Here is a 24,338-nt window from a genome sequence, read left to right as displayed (position 1 = left end):
TACCAGACCCCTCCTGTGACTTCAGCAGGTGAACTTATCTTTGTGTCTAGAAACCTATTCTCCAGATATAATAATCAATATAATATGTCCTTCTTTGTAACATTGACACCACATGACATTGAACACTAGAAACATATATCTTTATTCATATTCACACAATACAAAATAAGTATGGGTATATTCTCCTAGAATAAATTATGCTCCATAAGAAAAAAAGAAATTTAGAAAGCTGAGGTTTAGCAAGACAATTCAAAATTTACTCCTGCTTTTGAAACAAAGGATTGTACATGTTGCTTTAGCGGCAGATTCCTTGTAACTGAAGAGTTGAAAGGAAAAATACATGCAGTCTGCTCATGCAAGGTTTTCATTACAAGACTGTGTACATGAATGTACAAATATTCATTGGCCCATTTCTGAACTTGCAGCTAGCCTGTGCTTTGCATTGACTGCCTGGGCAATCACGTTGTATGTGCATGATGAAAGCAGTAATCAACATCAATGGAGAGCACTTGGATGGCCGGGGATACATTTTTGTACATTTTGACATCTTGTTTCAAACAGGTGCTAGTGTTTAGCACAGAGAATATTAAAAAAAAAAAGTATTGTCAGAACAAATGGTTGTGTTTGATTTAAATACTTGTGTGTAAGATTTCATTTTCAATTCAATCTTTCTACTGTGTAGCACGGAGGTGCGTCCTTTGTCCTACAAACATCTATTAACTTGGGTTAATTGTGACCTTCTATGCTGTACCTGGTTGAACAGCCACTTAACCATTGGGTTGTACCAAACATCAGTGAACATGGTGAATGACAGTGTAGTGAATTGTCTGAAATCTTCAGTGTGTAGAGAAACAGTCACTAACCTTGACGGGAGGTTACCTTCCAAGCAGAGAAATTCCGCACTCAAATTTCGCTAAACCAGCAAAAAACGTTAACACATTTGAACTGATGGGCAGAGCTAATGTTTAACTTTTGAAAGAAAAATAAATAGAGTTAGTTTGTATAACCATTTAACTCAGGTTAACCACTGGGGTATAAACTCAGCAATGCACCAGTTTCCTCCCAGGGCAACTTGCTTTGGGGGCAACATTTGGTGCAAAATTTTCTTGCAAGGGGGTATTTTTGCTATAGTGTGAGACTCGTTTCAGGGTGTTGTAAGAAAACATTTCAGGGTGTTGTAAAAACCATTTTGTCACACAAATGTATACTATCATATTCATGTAGCCACATCCCCTAATGGCAAATATTTTTATATCTTGACTAATTTTCAAAAAAGCTTCTATTCCAACAATTTGACTTAATCTATGCTCCTTATTTCTCTTTACAGAACGCCTACAAAAATTGGATGTGTGCCACGGCATTCCAGTATGTGCACAATGGTAGTTGGATTAAACCTAGTATTAAGTTCTGCAAACAAGTTACAACCCAGTGTCCTTACCTGCTACCTGATATACCATATTGTGGTCAAAGATCATTTTTCTGTCCAGGTAAGATCATGTACATAATTATATTTCTAGTCATTTGTGACATTCACTACAAGATTCCTATGTGGGCCACCTGTGCAGGTACACCGTCACCAAGGTACTTCATTGGTACACACACAGTACCTACACAGTACCAATGCTCTAAGGATATGGAAAATAAAATCAACTCATTTGGCACATCCTGCTACCCTATTATGCTAAACATCAAGAGAGTAGACAGAGTACCAAATACTACCATCTACAATCTGACAGAGACAGCGCCACTTGTTTAGAAAGATAGGACTCGTCAAGTGAAATTTGTAAGGCATATACTCAAGGTCAACTATCAGCAATGGCTCAAGACAAATGTAGCTGGAGGAAACTTGTAGTTGCCTCCTCTGCAGCCGAAGGATGATGATGAGTACCAATGTTGCTACTGCACAGGACCCACCAGGACTGGTTCTACATTGGTACCTACTGGTACTCCCCTGGTATGCTGCACAGTACTAGCAAAGGACCTTGGTGATGGTGTACCTGTGCAGGCAGCCCCAATAGGAATCTTGCAGTGTTATTAGTTATCCCTTGTTTATTCATACAATACAAAAAACGTCATTGGTTTGATGTTGCATCATATGACCGCATGTGATACGTCCTCAAACCAGTGATAATTCTTGTATTGTATGCAAACAAATGGAGGATAATGAATTCAATCATTAGTAGACATGAATTTAATTAAGAGGTTGAGATGGTATGGATAATTATGTCTGGTAAATCCAGTAGTGTACCTGGCACGTGGCTTACGGGACTTCAGTCCCCCAGGTTGAAATGAGGCGGCTATTTTGGGTACAAATCATCCACTTGACTCCCGGTTGCACTGCAACCCTCCTGAGGTAACGACCTTGGCTGTTTGATTTTTTTCTATGTGGTGGATGTCCTTCTAAACTGGCCATCTCCAGAGGCAAAGTTAGTGTGCCACTGTCAGCATGCAACACAACGTATTACATCTTCACCAGTATGCAACACAAAGTAACACATAATATTGCTAGATGCGGAACAATACAAGATTTTCAGATTTTTACTTGTAAAACTCCAACTCAGTATAAATATCTCTTAACCAATGCAATCCCAGAGTTCATGTCTACTGAAGATAACATCTAATCCATTACTGCTGAATGAAATTGGGTGTTTTATCATTATGAATGGTTATGTGGCAAGAGACTAAGTCCTGGGGTTCTTAGTGGAAGTTGTGTGAGGATTACTCCAGCGCAGAGCCAGGTTAGATGGTTTTGCCAGTTTTAGTGTCTTTTGCTGATATTGCTCTTTGGATGGTACAAAATAAAATTTGGGTGATGTAGATTGTCACCTTTGGGCAATTCGAAAATATCAAGGTCAAAGTTGTGTCCAAACCCAAGCCAAGATATTCCTCTGGTCATACCAATTCAGAAAATGTATAGTTTGACCTATCTACAACTTATCATTATTGAGTTATGAGCAAAAAGGTAAAAAGTTTTTTAATTGTTGACTCTACAGGGCAAGTGATTAAAACAGAAAAATGCTCTGATTTTGATGAAAATGGTCTGATAATAGTCATATTGCTGCAGTAATAAATTGTAGGAATGTTGCAGGATTTCAGCAATGCCACACTTGGTTAGTTGGCCTACAAGTTGATAATAACAACTCAATTATCAAAACTGCCTTCTTTGGCTAGATTGGATGAGATCAGATCACCCAAGCTTATGTACCTTATAATTATTAAGGTTTGCAATTTCCAAATACCCATTGTATTAGTATTTGGAAAATTATTGCCACATGGTGGAGTTGGGGGTCAGATTTGGTCTGTTTCCTACCAGTGAGAAATTATTTATTGAGAACGGCAACTGTCTTGCACCAACTGTCATTTTCAATGTGCCAAAATTCAAGTATATTCACATATGTGACGTGTCATGTCAAAAGGAGACACTTTTGGGCAGGTTATCAATTTTGAGGTTTTTACATATCTTAAATATAGAGATATTTTGCTCCACAACGCCATTTCCCCCAATGAAATCGGACATTTCTGAGCAAAGATATTGAGTTCGTAAGTTATGGCTTGATAAAATTGGAAATTGAGATATCGGCCTTTCAAAATATTATTGACAATGTTGAGAGTAGGAATTACCTTGAAAAATGGCTCAAAAAATACAAGATGCCAGTTATATTCCGGTCTGAAACTATCAGACAATATTTTTAACATTAATAACATCACAAATTCACAACAAACCCAAATTATGAAAAAATCACCCCTGGCAGATTTTTGGCTATTTCTCCATTTACGATCCTGCCCAAAAGTGTCTCCTTTTGACATGACACGTCACATATATCTCAAAACTTGCAACATTCAACCTTTGATTCTAGTGGCATTGAAAGCATGCATTACCTTTTAGCAGTTTAAAAATCTGAATTCTAGGGATTATACATATGATTATGTGATGTTTAGGGGATCTTAAATTTAGGGTGTGTATGCTCAGGTGACAGGGACTCTACAGGACTAGCAGTGGCCATAGGACTATTTGATAGGGTATCAAACAAAATCTTTTCACTAAAGTCCTGGAAAGGGGGACGATTTTGTTGTAAATGATAAAATCCTGATATTAGGTTATCAAAATCACAGGGAGTCTCGGAAAGGGATAAAGGATATGTTTCTGCTGAAATAGAGGATCTTGGAAACTACACTATCAAATTCTCATTAATGCCACCCATAGGTACACTGCTGCCCAGCTACTTTGTGGCTACTCTACCAATGCAGCACCAGTCTAGTATCTGTTCTGTATGCGTGATTCCAATGTGTGTACCCACACCAGTACTCTAGAGCACCAATGAAGTAGCTGTGTGGCATTGTACCTCTGGGGGTGGCAGCAATACAAACCTGGTAGTGTATGAAGGCCCCGGGATGAAGGCTTGTCAACTATTTGAGTAGGGTGTTGAAGATGAAATTTATCAAAGTGTAGGTGAATTAAGCTATTTTTTGAGGGACATAAATGTGAATCAAGCTGATATAATGGAGGGAATTCTAGTGGTATTCAGTTTTAACAATTGTAACTGTTCTGAACCATTTTGCAGCTGTTCTATTTTATTTGCCATTTCAAGCAAATTGACATCAAAGCTCATAAACCTAAAATAATTTGTCCAGGTTTTTAAATGTTCTTAAATGAACTGTAAAAAGAACAAAATAAATCCTCTTGAAAATGTGCCGCTATACAGTAGGGGGTTTGGGCAACAGCAGAGGGTTTGGGCAACAGCAGAGGAGCCTGAAAATGTGGGTTGTCAAAACAATATATACCTCTATAGCTCAGATATGCGAGAGCCTCCACCCCACCCCTGGGACTTCACCCTTCAGTATCAGATAGGAGTACCTCCATCCCACCCATTATATACCTCGGGGATTTTATTTCATCCTTCATTATTTCATTGCTACAACAGCGGTGTTTACTGTGATTGCATGCCTTAGCCTTACAAATAGTTTTGGGTACTAAAGACTTGCACAACATTGTAATTTTTTTCTTCTGTTATCTTTTTTCTTTTTCCACAGATGATGAAGCTCTTCAACACCCGAAATCTTCGTACGCCCCCGATGGTCCTTGCTTCAATTGCAACGAAGTAAACGATAGATATGTATGTGATAGTCTTTTATATGAAAATGAAACATCAACTCAAAAATGCGCGCCTCCATCTCGATCGGTGGCGACTTCCTTGTACAGAGCTAGTATAACCGTGTCAACATGTTTTATGATTGGAGCGCTGTGGTTAGTACTATGTATTTTACAACAATTTTATGACCTACCTGAGGGATATACATAGGGGTTATTTATAATGTAATGTATAAAAGCTTAGGTCTATTTCCCTGCCCGCCTGCCCGGTCCTTCACTTCAGATCCATGAGAATACCCATCCCATCCCACCCCTCACCACAATACTTGTTGTAGGTGGGCCCTAACATGCAGGGAAAACAATGTATCTTATGGTACCACCAATCCAATTTCATTTCCCTTGACATGGTTTAATAACATGTTCTATATATCAAGGCCATTATAAGATATAAGCAAGTTAGCAACATCTTTTTGTTGTCTTTCTTTCATTTCCATGGTGAACTCCATGGATGTAATGAAATTTAAGACTATGTCAATTGGAGGTGTATGATATGGATAGCAAATATAACCCTCTGAGCACTACCTGCCGATCTAACATTGCCTCTGATTGGTCAATTACATGATATCTTTACTTTATTCACCAATCAGAATGGAGCTTTGCAAATAATTCACCCAAATTTGTTTGCGTGCTGAAATTATTCTAACAGTGTTGCTGATTGGTCCAATTGAAAATGAAAACGTCTTTTTGGCCAATCGGCAGGTAGTTCTCATAGGGATAAGTTACATTCTTTTGCCTTGGGCCAGGTATGCTTCATAAGGTTGATGATATAAATAGGTTTTGAAAACACACTTATATGACAGGAATGAAATGAACCAAAGAAGAAGAAACCAACCAAAAATTAACTGAACGGGAAAATATCATTATTTTCACATCTGATTGAACTATGTTTAAAAAAGAAAGATTTTTTTCTTTTATACTTTGGGTTTTAGGGGAGATGTGACAAATAATTCTAGCACAATTGTCTGTTGACAAAAATATATATTTCAAAAAATCTTGGATTGTAATCAGAATAATCATACTATGTACATTCTTTTTTTAATTCCATGTTCAAACATAGGTTTGATATATAAATGTACTGTTTAAATTCTTGTGCTGTTGTAGTGTGTTTTCATGTTCAATTTTTAAAAGCATATCTGCCATTTAAACACAAATTATTCTATTCCTAGATTGCAGGGTGGGTGGTGGGTGGTTGGGAACAAACTTAATAGTGCTATATTACGATCATATTCATTATTCCACGATAGATGTGTTAAGTGCTCTTTGGCTTACATAAATATTTTAACATACCCCAGAGTTGTTACCAAAAAATCTACTTCTTGTTCAAATTGGAAGTATGTGGTGCTCCATGGCTGACACAATAGCATAGGTGGGTTCATTTCAGACACCATGCAAGCCCTGTATTTTATGAGGTATATTCTCTTTTACCCTCATCTTTCTTGTGTGACAGTTTTCTTTGGAACAAAAAAGATGATCTTGGTTGCTAGACTTGAATGAAAGCAGTCTATAACAACACAATCATACATTATTAGTTTTACACAAACTGTACACTTTTTAAATGGAGCACAAGTTTCCATCTCTCAGCTGTCCCAGAGAAGATGTACATCTTATCTGGTTGTCCATACCACCACTTCATTCAAAAATATTGCTTGTTTTAACAGCACACTTCCTACAGTGTTGCTGACCAAGATGGTCCACAAACACAGTTTCAAGTTATCATTAGCCATTTTCTCATAAATATATCTCATATATTCCACATTAATCTTTGTAGTTATAAGTTTGGTAAGAAATTAAGACCATCCATATTTTGCAAGTTATAGATATATTTTTAAGGTACATCAATATCTCATGGTATCATTGTACAAACATGCACAATAATTACAAGGAGCAAATGATTTAGTTGAATGGTTCATGGAAGTACAGTATCTGCAAGGTAGCCCAAGCATGATATAATTCGTTCATAAAAATTCTTAATATTTAGATATTTGGTATTTTCATATTTGCTGATAACAAATTTTAAAGAAAAAAGGCAGTTTTGGAGTAATATAACAAAATCGATTCCAAATATGGTGTTTTCTCCAAATTTGACTAGAGGCTTCTGTGGAAAAAATAATAAAATGTTGCTTATAGTCTTTATTAAAACGCAAACAAAATTTCACATATTTTTGTTGTTTCACATATTTTCAAGTCATTGTTGTATACTTTGAAATAGTAAAATAAAAGAAATGTTGTTTCAGGACTAATTTTTGAAAAAATATATTTAAAAAAAATTACACAAATTTGATAAATTTAAGCACAATATTCTTCTCCGATCTGCGTCATGTGCATACATACACATCTAAAGATGCAGGACGCTGAGAATCAAGTGCGCATGAAAATGTCTCGCAACAAAATGCAAAGTTTCTTGGTTATGCATTTTACCTGTGAACTCACATGATCCCTTGGATACCAAATTATGTCTGGGCCTCCTTAAGCTACAGTATACTGTGTTGTTACTTTGGCTGATTAAACTTACCTACATCCTAAGTAAAAACACAGTACCTACTATGTTGTTTATCTATAGATACTGCTTTTTTGGCTGTAAAGTGAACTGAGTAGGCTCTTACGAGTAAAAATGTTAAATAGACACTGCCTCTTTACTTTGGAGGGTAAAGATTGTATAGGAATCGTCCCTGGTACATGTCATTTGAGATGACTTTGTGACAAATTCTTGAAATATGCTCATAATCATCAGTTGTCCTGTAAATGGATTCAGAAAGGAGGGAAATGTAGCATATTTTATGGTTAATACAGTATACATTTTGCCAAATGAAATTACAAGGAATTCAATCATGTTACATCAGAAATAATTTTGAGTTATATTCATCCAGACAGTATGATTGCTCTTACAGTAATTACATCATGTGAACCCAAGATTGTGCCGGCATCATAATATATTTCATGTTTCCTTTCGTTATAGTCAACTGGGTTGCTGTATACATGAATATATGTAGGCTTGCTAGCTTGAACTTGCCCATTTGATGTTAATTTTTGTCCAAAGCTGCCCAGCCTCTAGAATGGAGTAACATGAGTAAAAACATGATACAGGTGGGCTTGGATAATAATAACTTAACCTTTGTTTCTAGAATAGAACAGGCTGATACTTCTAAGAAAATAGTTATTTCAATAATGTTCACCTGACTTAAATTCAAATACTGGACATGAAAATGTGCAATTCACTTATGCTATGTTGCGTCTAGAACCACCAGACTTTTTTTCAGGATTGATGGTGACGTAATAGACAATGTTCACATGCTGAATACCCCCAAAAGGCATGATCACCCAAACCTCTTAGGCTACAGGTACATAAATATTGCACACCATAGTATGTACCTTAAATAGCCTTCAAATTACTTAGAACAACTTCAAAACAAGTCTATATCAAAAAGACCTTCCCGATAGATGCTAGCTGTATTTCTAGGATCTCTTCCTGGACATCATGTGTGTATAAACACATGTGAATAGATGAAACAAAATCACTTTTGAGACATGGTAAGGTTTAATGATGTTTTCAGCATAATGACAACATACGAAATGGCAATTTGAACAAACACATCGATTTTAATCAGATATTAAGTAAGTGTCTCCAAATTATAACTGCTCAGATGCTATTAATCCAATCTTACTGAATCCATTTCTGTAACCACAATCCTGACACATTAACATCGGGTACTATTTTGTTTGCTCCATACAAAAATTGTGCAATGTTGGTACTGGTACATAATAACAATAATGGGATATGGAACTCCACCCACCATACTAGTCTGTCCAGTATAAGTTGGCACATGACCCCATCCATTAACATTTGTATCTCACACACCCTGACCAAAGTCATGTTCATCTTTCTCTAAATGGTCTATAACAACTAAAGTATGTTCCACCATAAGTTGGCAACATGACCTTTGTCCCATTAGTGTAAGATCCATGCATTTTGGCACAGGTCATGTTCTACCTAATACTGGACGGACTATAAATTCCATTTAGTTTCATATCATGATATATTAAGTACCTACTATATACCCAGAATTTACTTATACTACTCAGAATGGGTTATTCCAGATGAAAACTGAAACAAGATGTCAAAAACGGTAACGTTGATTGGTTAATTTCCCACCATACACATTATACAGCAGGTTGAAGGTTTCACATCCCTTTTGACAAAATCCCAGTTTGTGTCATCAAGAATTGCTTGCAATCGTCACAGACAGTCACCCACTGGTTGGGTAACTGACTCAGTCATGCACTTGGGTTTGCTAGCAATTTTAAGCAATAAAATGTAACTCAACGAAGCTTTTAGTGTATTATTGGTCAGCGGCTTTGACCTCTGACCCCTGAAACAAGATAGTGATTACTGATTGTATTTAGGTTAAATCATGGTTATAGCTATGGCTCAGTTTTAACTGTACACCATTACATTTTGTCAGCTTGGTCCGGCCATACAATTACGATGAGTAACAAATGGCCTCATCTCCAATGGCAAAGTACAATAACTCTCACTTAACAACCAGTGCTCAAAATTTGACCTCAAGTTATAGAGGAGGAGTTCAAGGTCATTCATTGAATGCTCATGTTCATTTTTGTCCTATTGGACAAGTCAGTATTTGAGATTCTAATGGCTGACTAAATTTGAAAAGACAGAAAATCAAGATACACCACAGTGATGAAGAGCCAGGATATGGGTGGATCACATCAGAAGATTTGCTCTGATTATTAGAAGTCATAATTTGAGGCCAAAAATATGGAGAGCTGAAAAAATTGGGGTTTTCCAACAGCTGGTTCCCCTGCAGACCTGTTAAATGGCTCGCATATATATGCATTATACATGTATAATGTCTCTGTGTGAGTAAAAAGGGATGGTAACATCAAGAGTAATATGCAATGAGGTACATATCAATGTAATAAAGCAAAATATTACAATGTTAAATTTCAAAGCAACTCCATCTCAAGGACAAAATAAATTCCTGTCAATTTTGGAAGTTGCACCTTCTGTATAAGGTGTGTAAAACATACCTTCTAAACATGGGACCAAATATGAGGTGTACCTGAACTGAAATGCAAGTTGCTTAAAATGCAATGGGTATGTGATTTGAATGCGATAGCTAAAACCATGGTTTTCAATGTGGCCGTATGTCCTCGCTGACTCAGTTTGCAATCTGTTGAGAGTTTGTGTTTTAACCTACCAAGTTAATAATAGTATATTTAGCACTACATCATCTTGTATATAGACTTGGTGATATAAAATGGCTGCCAGCCTGCATAATACAAGTATTCAAATGATTTCTTTGTGTGAGCAGTGCCTAGCTCACACATTGAATCATCATATTATATACCACTGGATGTATGATTGTTAGAAACCTTGTACCATACAAGGCATGTATAAATGGTAGAAGACCAATCTAGCATTCTATCATCTATATAAAGGGATAAAATGTGCAGAATTTGGAACAAAGCACAAAACCAAAGACTTTGTAAAATCTAGTATGTAGCTTTGAAATTAAGCTAATTAGCAAAAATGCATTATATAGAAAAGTGTTAAGAATAGCTGCTATATGTGAAAACTAATTTTTCTATAATAACTATAATAGTTTCAGTGTAATAAATTCATTAACCACCAAAAACACACAGAAAGCAGCTATTTTAATTATTAGGCTTTTTGGTGAAAACAGAGCTCTACCTTATGTGATTATCAACCTGTACTCAAATGTATCCCAAAAATAAGGAATGAATGTCACCAGAATTGCATATACATTGTAGCGTCCTATTCTACACTTGTATCGGTATCAAATAGGCAGATATAACATCATTATTTGGGATTTCTTCAACCAATAGTAATCCTGGAGCACAACTGGTTATATAATAGTGACATAGGCAGATACATGATTATTTGAGATTTCTTCAACCAATAGTAATCCTGGAGCACAACTGGTTTTCTTATATAATAGTGGCAATTTTCACAGTGTTTATTCTGTCACTGTGTACATTTGATAATGAAATGGTCTATTTTTTCTGTATTACAAATGACCTGCTGCTGTTCATGTGCTTTGGGTGTTTTGTATTACAGGCTCTAGATTGCTTATTCAAGTCTTGGTGAAATTTTATTTGTTTCCTCTTTTTCTCTCTTATTAAAATTTAAATATAATTTATAAGATAGATTGGGTTTAAGAGGTTACAGGGAGGAAAATCTTTGCAATTATAATGAACAGCTGCCCTATGAAAAGTAAACCACTTGGACTCCAAGAGCACTTTTAGTTGATGAAATCTCAAATATGCAATTGCAATATAATACAAGACTTCTTGATTAGAAAGTGTGGGATGGAGCCATTTCCACTTTCCTATGATAAGTGGACAGTCTGTGTGTGGCATAGTACATGCTACATGCTGGAGTAGGCTTTACGGAGCTTTCATATCATTGTCATTGCGGCATACTGCTGAATATAATCCAAGTATATAATGTATTATTTTATTATGTCAATAGAGTGACATTAGAGATTTTTTGACAGTGAAAAGGTGCTTTTTGACTCAATCGCTATTTGCACACATTGAATCACCTAAAGCACTTCACATGTTAGGCAGGTATGGTTTATAATAAACTCTTATTCGGCATTATGCAATAATCATAATGATATGATAACATCTCAAGATGTGCATGTCCAAAAATCAACAGCTTTCAATCAAAAATGACACGTATGCATTAACACTGTTGTTAAATCATGCCTATTTGTAACCGATTCAAGTGTAGTGTTACTGTTAGTGGAATTTTTTTATACTGTATACCATATATTGTGCACGTAGCTACCAAATACATTAGAATTTTAACATGTAGTTGAGTCACTAGTGATAAACGAAAATATTGCTGCTTAATTGTTGGCTTTGTCTTTTTTAATTATTATTTTAAAACAAGAGATGAGACTACCAAAGGGATTTCACTGGTTTAATTATTATTGTTGGTTATATCCAAAGTATTGCACAATCCTAACACCTATCCATTACTCATTATGTAGATATTTGTTCTCTAACAAAAACAATGTACCATTTTTACATATTTGTTTTTTCCCGATATGCTATGTCATAATTTATTTAACTCATCAACAATCTCCATTCCATGGGAAACAGTTCAATCAAACTTTACCAAAATAAACAGTCTACTGTGAAGAAATTTGGTCAAATTATTTTTTATTTAAATAAGATTAAATCAATTCAAATGACTTAACATTATGTTGTTTTGTTCTGGATATTAATTTTAGTCAGTACATATCATGTCTATATCTGTCCATTTATGGGAGAGGTAAAAAAGTGAAGTGATTTATAGTGTGCTATGCACATGCATAAACCCACAGGCCTCAGCACATTTTACCGGTGTATGTATCCCATTGCAGCCATTCCGAGTGAAAAGACAGTATATGATTTGTAAACCACAAGTAGATACTGCAATTTACTTTGGAGCAGACTTTCAACAATATCCCAAATGAAAACACTGTAATAAGTGCTATGTTATCAAGTTGTAGATACTGCCTATTGACTTTGGGTGTTAAAACACCTGTCTCCCAGTCAAAAACAGTATCTGATAATTGATTTATTGACAGATACTCCATTTTGATTTGGGAGGTTAGATTGAACTAATGGGCTATTCCATTTGAAATCCATACACCCCCTATGGAAGACATAACCTTAATCTACAACACAGAGCGTGTGACTTTCAAATGGGATTACCTGAATGGGTGACTCCATTTGAAATCTACACCCCTTATGTGGGAGATTAAAGTCATGTCTTCCATAAGGGGTGTATTGATTTCAACTGGAATAGCCCAAACGCCCCAGGAGATGGATATTGTTAATTTATTATTGTTATTACAATACTTATGAGTACACAGAGCTTAATTCCATGTAGATCATATACATACCTAATATACCATACCATTAATTGTACAATATATTTTGTTCTAATATCATGAAGTGACCAAGTTTACATTTTAGGTTTTATTTATTATCAAATTAATATGTCTGTTGTCCAATTCCCTTCATTCAATGCTATCTCACCAAGTTATTATGAGCTGTTATTGGTATACTATCAAATAATGTAGATTAGATGTGAATATATGTAGCAGACGTAACAAAAATGATATTATATTGCATTATGTTTAAGACTTTGTACCTCCGACGTGGACGTTGGAATGAATTAACGCGATTTGACCACAGCCACTGCAATCTAGCTCAAATAATAATTATTGTATTTTTGTACAAGGAAGTCGGAAATAGTACCACCAATGCGAGATTTGGAGAGGTGCATGCATTTTAAGCATTCGCTTATACCATTTGTGGTATTTGCAATGAAAACATGTAACAAATGTGATTTGTTTGACGACTATCACCATCACAAATTGTGACCAAGACACTGTGCTTCTTGGAAGCATATGGAGATGAACTTGTGAAGTACATACATGTACATGTAGATTATGTGACCAAATATGGTCAAAAGTTTTTGGAGTTGGATGTGACCCCAGTGGATTTTTTCTTCGGAAGCATACAGTGATCCGTTACACTTCTGCCACAGCGGATTGTGGGAATCAATAGCTTATATTTCTGCATATATATATATATTACTGTCGTACGGAGTGATTACGCTCATACCTTGTGATGGACCACTAAGGTACTATACGTGGACGACTGGCATATCTTGTCATCAAGAAAAGGAAAAATTCTAGATACTGTGACGGAGAGACCAACGGTAATACCAACCCAGCATTGAAGAATGAAAAGGATTTGCTTTCTACCAAAGAGAGTCTTCTATTTTAAAAAAAGGTATCAACTAGTGTAGTAGGACACTTTTACATTAAAAAAATTACTGCTACTGATTTGTGGAGTCATATATGTGAAATGATACATCTTACTTTTTACGCAATTGTTGACTAATATTGTTAGTACTTGTCTGCTAGACCTAGCTGTTTTCCTGTATCAAACTGACATTGTACAAAAAAAGTATTTCTAAATATATCTTGTGGAGCTTTCCGTATTATATTATCATTCATTTCTAAATATTTAAAAATAATGACTGAGCATACATGCAGTATAGACCTTGTAAGTGGACAACGACCTTGACACGCTTTTATTTTTAGGTGTAGTTATTATCAATTCATATTATTCCAATGAGGTAAAACAAATGAGTAACGACTCTGTCATGTTTGCGTGTCACTCATGGAGAGTAAATAGTGTACCTCCTGATAATTCCGCTATGCACCAAGCTTTGATTCAAAGTGGTGGTTTGCATTCTGCATGTAAAGCGTTGTGCCACAAATGTGCGCTAAAGCGCCGAGTGCTGAAATCTTTTTAATGTTCAAGTTTAAAGTCACAAATTATCATTCGATTTTGGGCTCTTGCAGTAAAACACAGGAGGTACACTTTGCCCTCCATTAGCAAATACCAACATGGCGGATCTACACATGGGCCAATTTTAAGTTGGTACCCTTTGGGTATAATCTCTTTGTTTTATTCATATACTTTATACACCAACCTAATTCTGTTAAGACACAGAAGGTCAAAACAGAATTGGGGGCTCGTCCGGGAACTACTAATCAGGTAGGAATATGCATAATCAGTATCCTGAGAAATTGACAATATGTGGTCATGCAGTTTAGGGAGCTGTAGTTTTGTTAAAATACCACAATGATGCAGATGAGATTCTGCCATTATGGTCTACTCATTATGACAGTTACCAGTAGAGTGTGACCAATCTGCTCCAGCATCTTATCTTTGTGACATTTCAGCAAACCATACCCATAGAGTATGGGTGTTCCACATTTGCACACATGGGCAGGATTCTGATTGTGTATGAAAATCCCGGGATGAAAATCTGGCATCATATTCTTATACCCTTTGCACAAAACTGTATCCTTAATCTTAACAATATTTCTTAAATATAATTAATCACATCTTTCAAGTTTGCTAGTTTTGCTTGCTACTAGAATTTTTCGTGTGGGTTTACTGGGTGTTAAAACAAGCTCTAGAGTGGATTTAAGTGTATTGTTTCAAACTGTCAACCCACATCTTTAATATTTAATAATACGGACAATCAAGATATTTTATAAACTTTGTAATCAATGATGGGAACCACAGTGCACTGATCTTTCCTGTGTTGAGCTCCTGTTCTTTACACCCACATTCATCAAAACACCTGATCTTATTAGCATTTCTCACAATTGGCAAGATGGCTGCTCCCAGGTTGACCAAAAGTATTTAAATCAATAAAATATCATTTTAAAGATATCTCTGAAGACAAGAACAGCTATAATAACTTGTTAAAATGTCAGTGGATGGGTGTATGTGCATTAATTGCTTCAGGAAGCATACCAAGAACCACTAGACCACATTTTGATATTATATGCAAAATACTTAAAAGTTAACCTAACTAAATACAGCCATTCGGGGATGGTTCTGCACTAATATAACAAAATGCCTGGGACAATATGGTGCAAAGGATATAAAATGATGCCTGGTAGTTGATTGGTGGATACAGATTTTGTATTTGAGTTTATACCAGTAATGTCATCAAAATGTAATGAGAGAGACGAATAGGAGAAAGTCAGGTGAAAGGTTTAACCAGTACACGATTCCATGTTTGGTGTGCATATTGCAATTAACTTAGCAGACATTTTGCTGCTGTTTATTCACTGCAGCAAATGTGCAGCAAAAAATCCTGATCAAGAACAAGGCCTCACATTGAAAGCACAAACTTGAGACCAAATAATTAAAATGCAGCCTTTGTTAATCACAATAGAAAAACAAACTCAAAAATATTGGACTTTATACTGGCACAGGCATTTAACTTCCTAGTGCACTGTATGCATGCAAAGAAAGTTGGCAGTCAGGACAAATTAAAAAGCTTGTTAAAGTCAAAATCAGTATTATATGTTACTATATACAGACTCACAATTTTGTTTGATAGAATAATAGAAAAATATCACAAAAATGTGTTTCTGCATTCCAGGATTAATTTCTTTTTCTTAGCAACAGTAAATTTCCTATGTTTTTCTATTCAATGTTGGCACGCTCTAGCTTGGCAACAGAGGAATATGTGGTTCAATGCCTTACCTAAAACCATGGCAACCAGTGCTAGAAAATAAGATGCTTATTTTCAAATTTGACCTGATTTGAATAGATTTTATTCAATTATGCATTGAACAAAAGTGCGTTTTATTTTTGGCTAGAAAATGTATTAGGTCCAGTGATATCACAAAACTTTTCATTCACGATATCTTCATTAAAAGTGAGTTTTCCACTGAAAAATAAAAACCAAAAATTGCATTTTTCACTGAACATTAAAACTGATTTGAATGAATTTATTTTCTTCAGGAATTATAAATTTCATGCTATTGCAGATTTATCATTGACAAGATAACAGTCTAAAAGTTAATTGAGTACATACATAGTATACATTAACATTAATCAATCCAAATTTAATGAAATTATTCAATAAATGTTCTGATTAGCCAATACCTGATTTTACTTAGCAAGATTTTTGTGTACTTCTCATCTCTAAAATCACTGAACCGGTACATGTTTGCATATTTTAAACTAAAGAATTAACACTGAATTTCCCTAGTCCTGGTCTCTCTCCAACATTTGCTGCCATTACTGATTCATTATATCATTCATACCCTCATAGATTCTCACAGAGAGCTATAATTATCTAATCCTCAAATAGTAAAAGCCCAATCAATTTTCAAGTAAAAAAGTCAGTCAATAAGTGTGGTAACTAATAGTTAAGACCAAACTGTACATATCTCTTTTGTATTGTTCATTATGTTACAGGTTTTTTCTATCTCTTCCCAAAGTTTCTGTTGTCAAAATCTTATAAACTATTCATGACATTTTTGACCATGATTACATAACGAGACGTGTGCGAGACATGAGAGAGGTGACAAAGTACTTCAGATGATGTATATGTAGTCTGCAGTAGATTATTAGTGTTGATATCCAGATAAAATGGTCACATTTTGTCAATATACAAGAGAATTGGTTAGAACTAGGAGTTTTGGCCTCAAATATTGTTTACTTGAACAAGATAGAATTTTCATTACCTCTGATTTGAATGTATAAGCTGAATTATCATGGCAACCCTGCAAATGGATGAAGGTGAATTTCTGGGGTGAATTTATGCTCCCCTCACTCACTTGTAAGGATCAAAGATATATTAGAGAGTCGTGATTCTGCTTAATTTTTACAATGGAAATATTACTAGAACACATATGCGATGTTTATAACACAGTACATGTATGCCATGCAGGACAGTCATACACACATCAAAGGATGTGTCATAGCATGACCAATGGAGTGATATGCATCGGCGCTGGTAGTAAATTCCAATTTTCTTTGCTTTACCTCAGTTGTTCGGCTCAAAATTAAAAGGGGACATCTGACAGTAAAAGCTAACGGGTCATGGAAAAGAAATACAAATCTCTTTTTATGGAAATGTTACAATATGGCTTTAACTTGGTCAAATCAAATCTCACCTCAGTCCAGGATGATCAAAGTATCTATCTTTCTATATGATATTCATAAATCTTCATTAATGCAGATGTACAGAAAAATATTTTCAAATCACTGTCTATTCTGATTCATTCAACCGGTATTCTGCATGAAATGACACCAGTTATTGCACATCATTAAACATTTTTTATTTTACTAAATAGATAGATATCTAGCACAAAAACATTTTCAGACAGCTGGTGCAAAAACAAGTGTATTCACACAAAAAAAGTATATTCACCTAATAACATTGACTGGCAATGGTCTAATAGTAGACAATCATTTAGGTGGTAATGACTTAAAACCTGCCAGGACAAAGGATCATTATATAATGACTCCTTTGTTTCATGTAGCGAGTCTTTATGCCAGGGGGTGCAGAATTGTCAAATTGTGGACCTTTCCCACCAAACAAATTGCTTGCATAGACTGTAGAAATAAGGGTCTATGTTGCTTGCACACAAAAAAAGTGGACTTCACCCCGTAAATATTGAAAAAGGGTTGTTCCCTTTGTTAACCTTTCTTTCTAATTTGGACTACTTACCCTGAAAAGTAGACCTTTTTGTCAATTTTGAGGCAGGGGCCGAACCGGTATGGCTCCCCAGACATTCCATGTGGAAATAAACTTAAAACCTAACTGGATCATGCTCTTATAAACATATGAAGATGCAACATTTTTTTGTATGTTGCAAACAATTCTTTTTATTATGATACTTTTTAATTAGTTGATAATATCAAGGGTTACCAGCCATCTGTGATTACCATCCATATTGTGGTATAACAATAATAGGGTTGCCATCATAATTTGTGTCTTTCTTGAATATCTTCAATGATCATACTGCATCATGCAGATATGTCGTATCACACAGAGTCAGACTCGGTGAATCGGATTAACCCATTACAGCAGGTTTAATATATGGACGAAAAAAAATCTCCCACTCAAAAATTATGTAACATGAGAACAGGAGAGCGATTTATACGCATACATTTTGTCTGTATAAAAAAACGCACTGCATTGTACATGTTTGTATGTATAACATCATGTACATGCATTAACATTATGTACCTGCTTGTTGTATCTGTGGGTTGCAACAACATATATGTAACCTTTGAAATGCTCAAGTGGCAGGGACAAGTGGGAGGAATCAGTATATAACTACTGTGAACCAAGACATCATTTATAGCTAACAACTGCACCCTAGAAATCTAACTTGAATCTCAATGACCTTTCTCCACTTACAATCTTTTTATTTATTTTCAAGATGATCTTGACTGGAAAAAAGAATTTTGTGCAATGTAGTATCAATTTAATGACTCGGCACTGTGAAACTATCTTGTATTTAAATATATTTATTTGTTCTGTCAACTTGTTTGCATAACAAATTTGGATTTAACAAAGGATATGAACCTCCTAGGGTAATATCATTATACAGGGTGACTCCACACCAGAATAAGATTCATAATAAAACGTTTCAATGTGATATCCTGGGATCCGCATACACAGTACTTGAATCCGTATCCAGGAAATGATCATGTAGTGTTTGTTGTGTTACAGTGCATGTAGGGCGCTCATGCCCAATGCTGTGTGCGTGTAGGGCGCTCATAATGCAATGCCATTTGCACGTACAATAGAAGATCGCATTGAATCGTTTTAAAGCGGATCCTGCGTCTCTCATGTAGAGTCACCTAGAGTCATGTGGTATTGATTATGTAATAACCAAATTGTCATTACTAGGTAGTGCTAACCATAAGTTGAATTCTACTGAATGACCAGTGAACTTCATATCCATTTGATAGCGTATCCCAGGCACTTTATTGGCAATACATTTTTATTTATTTCCTATTTTTTTATGAAGAGAGGAATGTGATCCAATTCTGCAGTGCATTTTCTAACTTGAGCTGATTTTAATTGGGATTCAAACAGAAAAAGCTTTTTTATGGTATTATATTCTCCATGTAACTTGCATATACTTCGCACGACAGATTATTTGACATCTGTGTTTTATTTAGAGGTGGTATAAGAACTACTTGATGAGTCCAAAGGCACAGGTGCATGAATACGCAATTCAATACAGCCCCATATATAACTATATTTAAAGACATACTATAAAAACTGGATCAAAATTATTATCATTAGGCCTACCTACGTATCAGTTTTTATGTTTATTGAAAAGCCCTTTTCTCCCATATGCAAAATTGTACAATGACTACAATATTGTTAAATTACCTTTAACAACATTAACAACTAAGGTTGATCTTATGTTCATTTTGATGTGACAATCTTGCCTGGTCACGGGAAACTGATGGGTACCAATCATTTTGATACATGCAGCCTGTAGGAAACCTATTGATCATAACAGAAGCCCTTATACCCTGAAGGCCTATTGTTTTTTTGTTTTTTTTGTTGTTTTTTTCAATTTCAAAATGCAGCTTTAGTACCACAAATTCAAGAAAAGCATGGAAGTAATACACTTCTGTATTACACAATGTTGCTAGAATTGCATTACCAAAAACAATTGCTTGGATGTCCTCCACCGACTGACCCTAATATTGACAACCTCACCTGTACAAAAGAATACAGGAATTTTGGAAACCTAACAAAAGTTTTTTTCCAGAATTTTTGATATGACTGTTTTAATTCTTTAACACTTCTAGACTGTTTTAAAAAATGAAAGAAGTGATGATGCAGTTGAGAAATATCCCAATTTGCCCCAATCAAATTAGCCTATATATTATTTTTTATTAAAAGCTTACTTGGTCTATACATTTGGCTATACATTTTAAAAACAATTATTAAAAAAGATAAAAATCTGACTGATGGACCAACCAACAATTTTTTATAAGGCTGGTATTTATTTACCGATGAACATGATCCATTGTAATGGGGAAATTGTCTTGTTCTATTAGATTGACCAAAAGAGCCTGATTTTGATGCTTTACTAATCCAATCCACACCAGCTGTAATATTTTTATATTAATTATTGAACCAACATGAATATAATGATATAACCCACTAGGTGAATTAATATATGATTTAACTGCAAGTATAATAGCCCTAATACTTTCTGTTTTTTTCCTGATATCCCAACATTCACTATTCCAGGGAGCCCCCAGCAATATTCTCAGTTCAAATGTTGGATTTCATGGACCATGTTAAAACTCTTGTGCATGGAGATGAGAATACAGTGTACCCAAAAATATAGTGCATGATGGGATATTGAGAGAAAGTTCTACAGGCTTAAGTTTAACCACTCATTATTCACCTTTTTAGTAAATCCCATAAGCCTTTGCGAGTACACCTGAGATGTGGTCATTTGATGTCAGTACGCACCAGGCCGATGCGCACATCGTTACTGTGTGACATCGTAGGTGTGACATCAAATGATGACATCTCAGGTGTATTCACAAAGGTTTATGGGATTTACCCCTGGGGATTTACCATGGTCAATAATCATTGGTCAGCTCAAATTGTGATGCATTGTGGGATTGTATCAAAGTCAAACCTCTCATTTTGCAGCCTAGCTGTCACGTTTTCAAGTGTGCTCATTGCCAAGAAAAAAATCATCCCACCTGGAAAGTGGTATACTACATGCTAAAGCTGTACTATACCATTAACATTATGTGTATAGAGCTAAGCACATCCATGTCCCATGCAGATTTGGTGCATTATATATATATATATTATATTAGACATAGGGGATGATTATTATACACTTAGGTATGCCAATTTTATGATGACTCAACTCTTATATAATAAAATATTACATAATGTCCAAAAAGTTGTGTACTTGTGTGTCATATCCAGTACATTGAGTACAGTTGATGAAAATTGTTGAAAAAAAAAATGTTGACAAAAAAAAAATAATGAAAAACTATGTTCTATGTTTATTTTTTGTCCTAAAATTCATATACCTCCATACGTAACTTGGTCTCACACATTATTAGGTAGTTTTTTCTTGACTGTGGTATCCAATACATTATTGCATTCACGTTGCACTTTTTGTACCAACATTCATGATATTTTCCATGATAAATTATTCAGTAGGTTTGCAGATTACAAAAATCAAAATAGAACAATTAAAAAAAAGAACAAAAACAAATTGCAAAAATATAGTATGTTTGTTGCAATATTTCAGTTTTATCTTTATAATAGGTATATTTACAAGAATATATGAGCAAAATTTAGCATGAATTTTATATTGTGCCAATCAATGGTTTTTGTAGTAACTGTTTGTTTCAGTGAATCGGAACAGCCAATGTTTTTTATCACATGCAGTTTGCAAAGGCTCATTGCTCATGTATACATATTAGTGATGTTGCTGTTCAACTTCTGTTTTCTTTATATTTTTTCACTTTAGTAAGAAAAAATATAAATTAATATTTGTAGTTTTATTTCCCACCCATTGCAAGTTGTCTTGTGATATAATGAATGTACACAAATGCAAATATTATGTGATGAGAATAATCAATGTTTATAATCAGTGACATATTTATACTATTAAGATTGACAAACTGCACTTTGCCAGCAATACATAGCACACAAGTTGCTATCAGCAGTAGATAGCAAACTGAATGTTGCTATACAGCAATAGATAGCAAACTGAATGCTGCTATCAGCATAAGATGGCATAATTTGCTATTTTAGCCAACTGAATTTGCTATCAGCAGTAGATAGCAAACTGAGTTGCTGTCAGCAGTATAGATACTGAATGTTGTTATCAGAAGTAGACAGCACTTAGATATATCAGCAGTAGATAGCACACTGAATATTGCTATCAGCAGTAGGTAGCACACTGAATATTGCTATCAGCTGTAGATAGCACACTGAATATTGCTATCAGCAGTAGGTATCATGCTGAATGTTGCTATCCACTGTAGATAGCACACTGAATGTTGCTATCAGCAGTAGATATAGTTGCTATCAGCAGTAGATAGCACACTGAATGTTGTTATCAGCAGCAGATAGCATGCTGAATGTTGCTATCAGCAGCAGATAGCATGCTGAATGTTGCTATCAGCAGTAGATAGCACACTGAATGTTGCTATCAGCAGTAGATAACATACTGAATATTGCTATCAGCAGTAGATAGCACTGAATGTTGTTATCAGCAGTAGACAAAGTGGATAGCACACTGAATGTTGCTTTCAGCAGTAGATAGTACACTGAATATTGCTAGCTGCAGTACATAGCAAACTAAATATTGCTATTAGAAGTAGATAACACACAAAACCTGCTATCAGCAGTAGATGGCAAACTGAATGTTGATACCAGCAGTAGATAACACACACTGAATATTGTAGTACATTGCATGTTATGTCTACTACCATGCAGTAAATAAAGCACGACAAGCAGTCTGTTGCTAGCCACAGAAGAAAGAGTCACTATCAGCCATTAGAAACACACTGAAAATTGCTTTAAAGAAAGTTGCATATGACATGACGCATTATGAGTACACTGCCTATTTCTATCTGCTGCTGCCTGACTATGTTGCTGTCACTAACAGATGACACACTCTGTGATACTTCTAATAGTGTAAGGCAGAAGAACAATCAAGTGTTTGTTATGCAAAGTTGTGTGAATGCACATTTTGCAGAGTGACACACTTCAAAAATCTGCTGATATGTCACTGGTTCTAAAATAGCCTTGTGGCCATGTAATCTGATATCTGTATTCATATGTACCATAGAAAATATATTATTAATAATATAACCTGTGCATTATTATTATGATTGATTGAAACACCTGTGTATTTAGGTTTTACGACTAATACCAAAAAATCAAGACATTACAATACAGTTGATCTGTGGTGTAAAGTAAGATAATGTGTGATTTGCTAAGCGATGGACTTTACTAATTTTGTCTTGTATAAAAGGGGTGTATAAAGAATCAATGTGTGTTGTTTTGGGTATGTTTGGATGCATTTGCAGGCTGTATGATAAATAGTGAACATTTTAAGAAGTTGGTTAAAAAAAACCAGATCAAATTGAGCACCTATAGATTACAAATCTTTTGCTCTTCACATACCAAGCTCAGTTGGTAGAACATTGGACCGGTAAACCAAAGGTACCAGGTTTGAATCCTTGATGGTCAGTGGAATTCTATTCACTGGCTATTATTCATGGAGAAGTTTAAAATCCAATTATATCATGAAAAGGATATCCTTGTTTTAATACTTTAAGAAGACACAATCCAAGTCCACAAGCAATTATTTTCAAGAAGTTTGCATTTGTTAAGTTGAATGCAGAAACAAAACTCTGTGGTTAATAATAATTTGGACTTGCTGTGGAAGACTTGAAAGCACTATCAGGGATACTACAAAGAAGTAACAAATATTTCAGGAACGGCATAAAAGTGAAGAGTAAGTGATTTAAATTGTCTGGTGTTTTTTCATATGAAAAATATTGGCAAAAGGGAAAAAACAGTGGTCTTGATATTAATATGAAGTTCAGTTTAGTTAGTGTAACTACAAGTGTATGTATGAACCAACTCCTACAACATTGATTGGAATGTGACCTTGATGGGTCATATTTGGTCTCATCACTTGCAGAGTACATTAGCACACCTAAACTGTTTACAAATATGCAAAAATCTGATTTCAATGATTTTATTTGATTTTCTGATTTTGCGAATCAA

General features: G+C 35.0%; 1 protein-coding gene across 1 annotated transcript in view; it reads left to right on the top strand.

Moving 5' to 3' along the window:
• The window catches only part of LOC140154868 (uncharacterized), a 159,123-nt gene extending 153,094 nt beyond the window's left edge, over nucleotides 1-6,029 (top strand). The window contains exons 2-3 of the mRNA XM_072177517.1: nucleotides 1,328-1,487; nucleotides 5,032-6,029. Of these exons, the coding sequence (XP_072033618.1) occupies nucleotides 1,328-1,487; nucleotides 5,032-5,300 (429 nt within the window). The 3' untranslated portion in view covers nucleotides 5,301-6,029. The remainder of the gene's footprint in view (nucleotides 1-1,327; nucleotides 1,488-5,031) is intronic.
• The last annotated feature ends 18,309 nt before the right edge of the window (nucleotides 6,030-24,338 follow it).

This window comes from Amphiura filiformis, chromosome 6, assembly GCF_039555335.1.
Source record: "Amphiura filiformis chromosome 6, Afil_fr2py, whole genome shotgun sequence".
Taxonomy (NCBI): Eukaryota; Metazoa; Echinodermata; class Ophiuroidea; order Amphilepidida; family Amphiuridae; genus Amphiura; species Amphiura filiformis.
The sequence above is the reverse complement of the archived record's forward strand: the minus strand, read 5'-3'. Positions and strand labels throughout refer to the sequence as shown.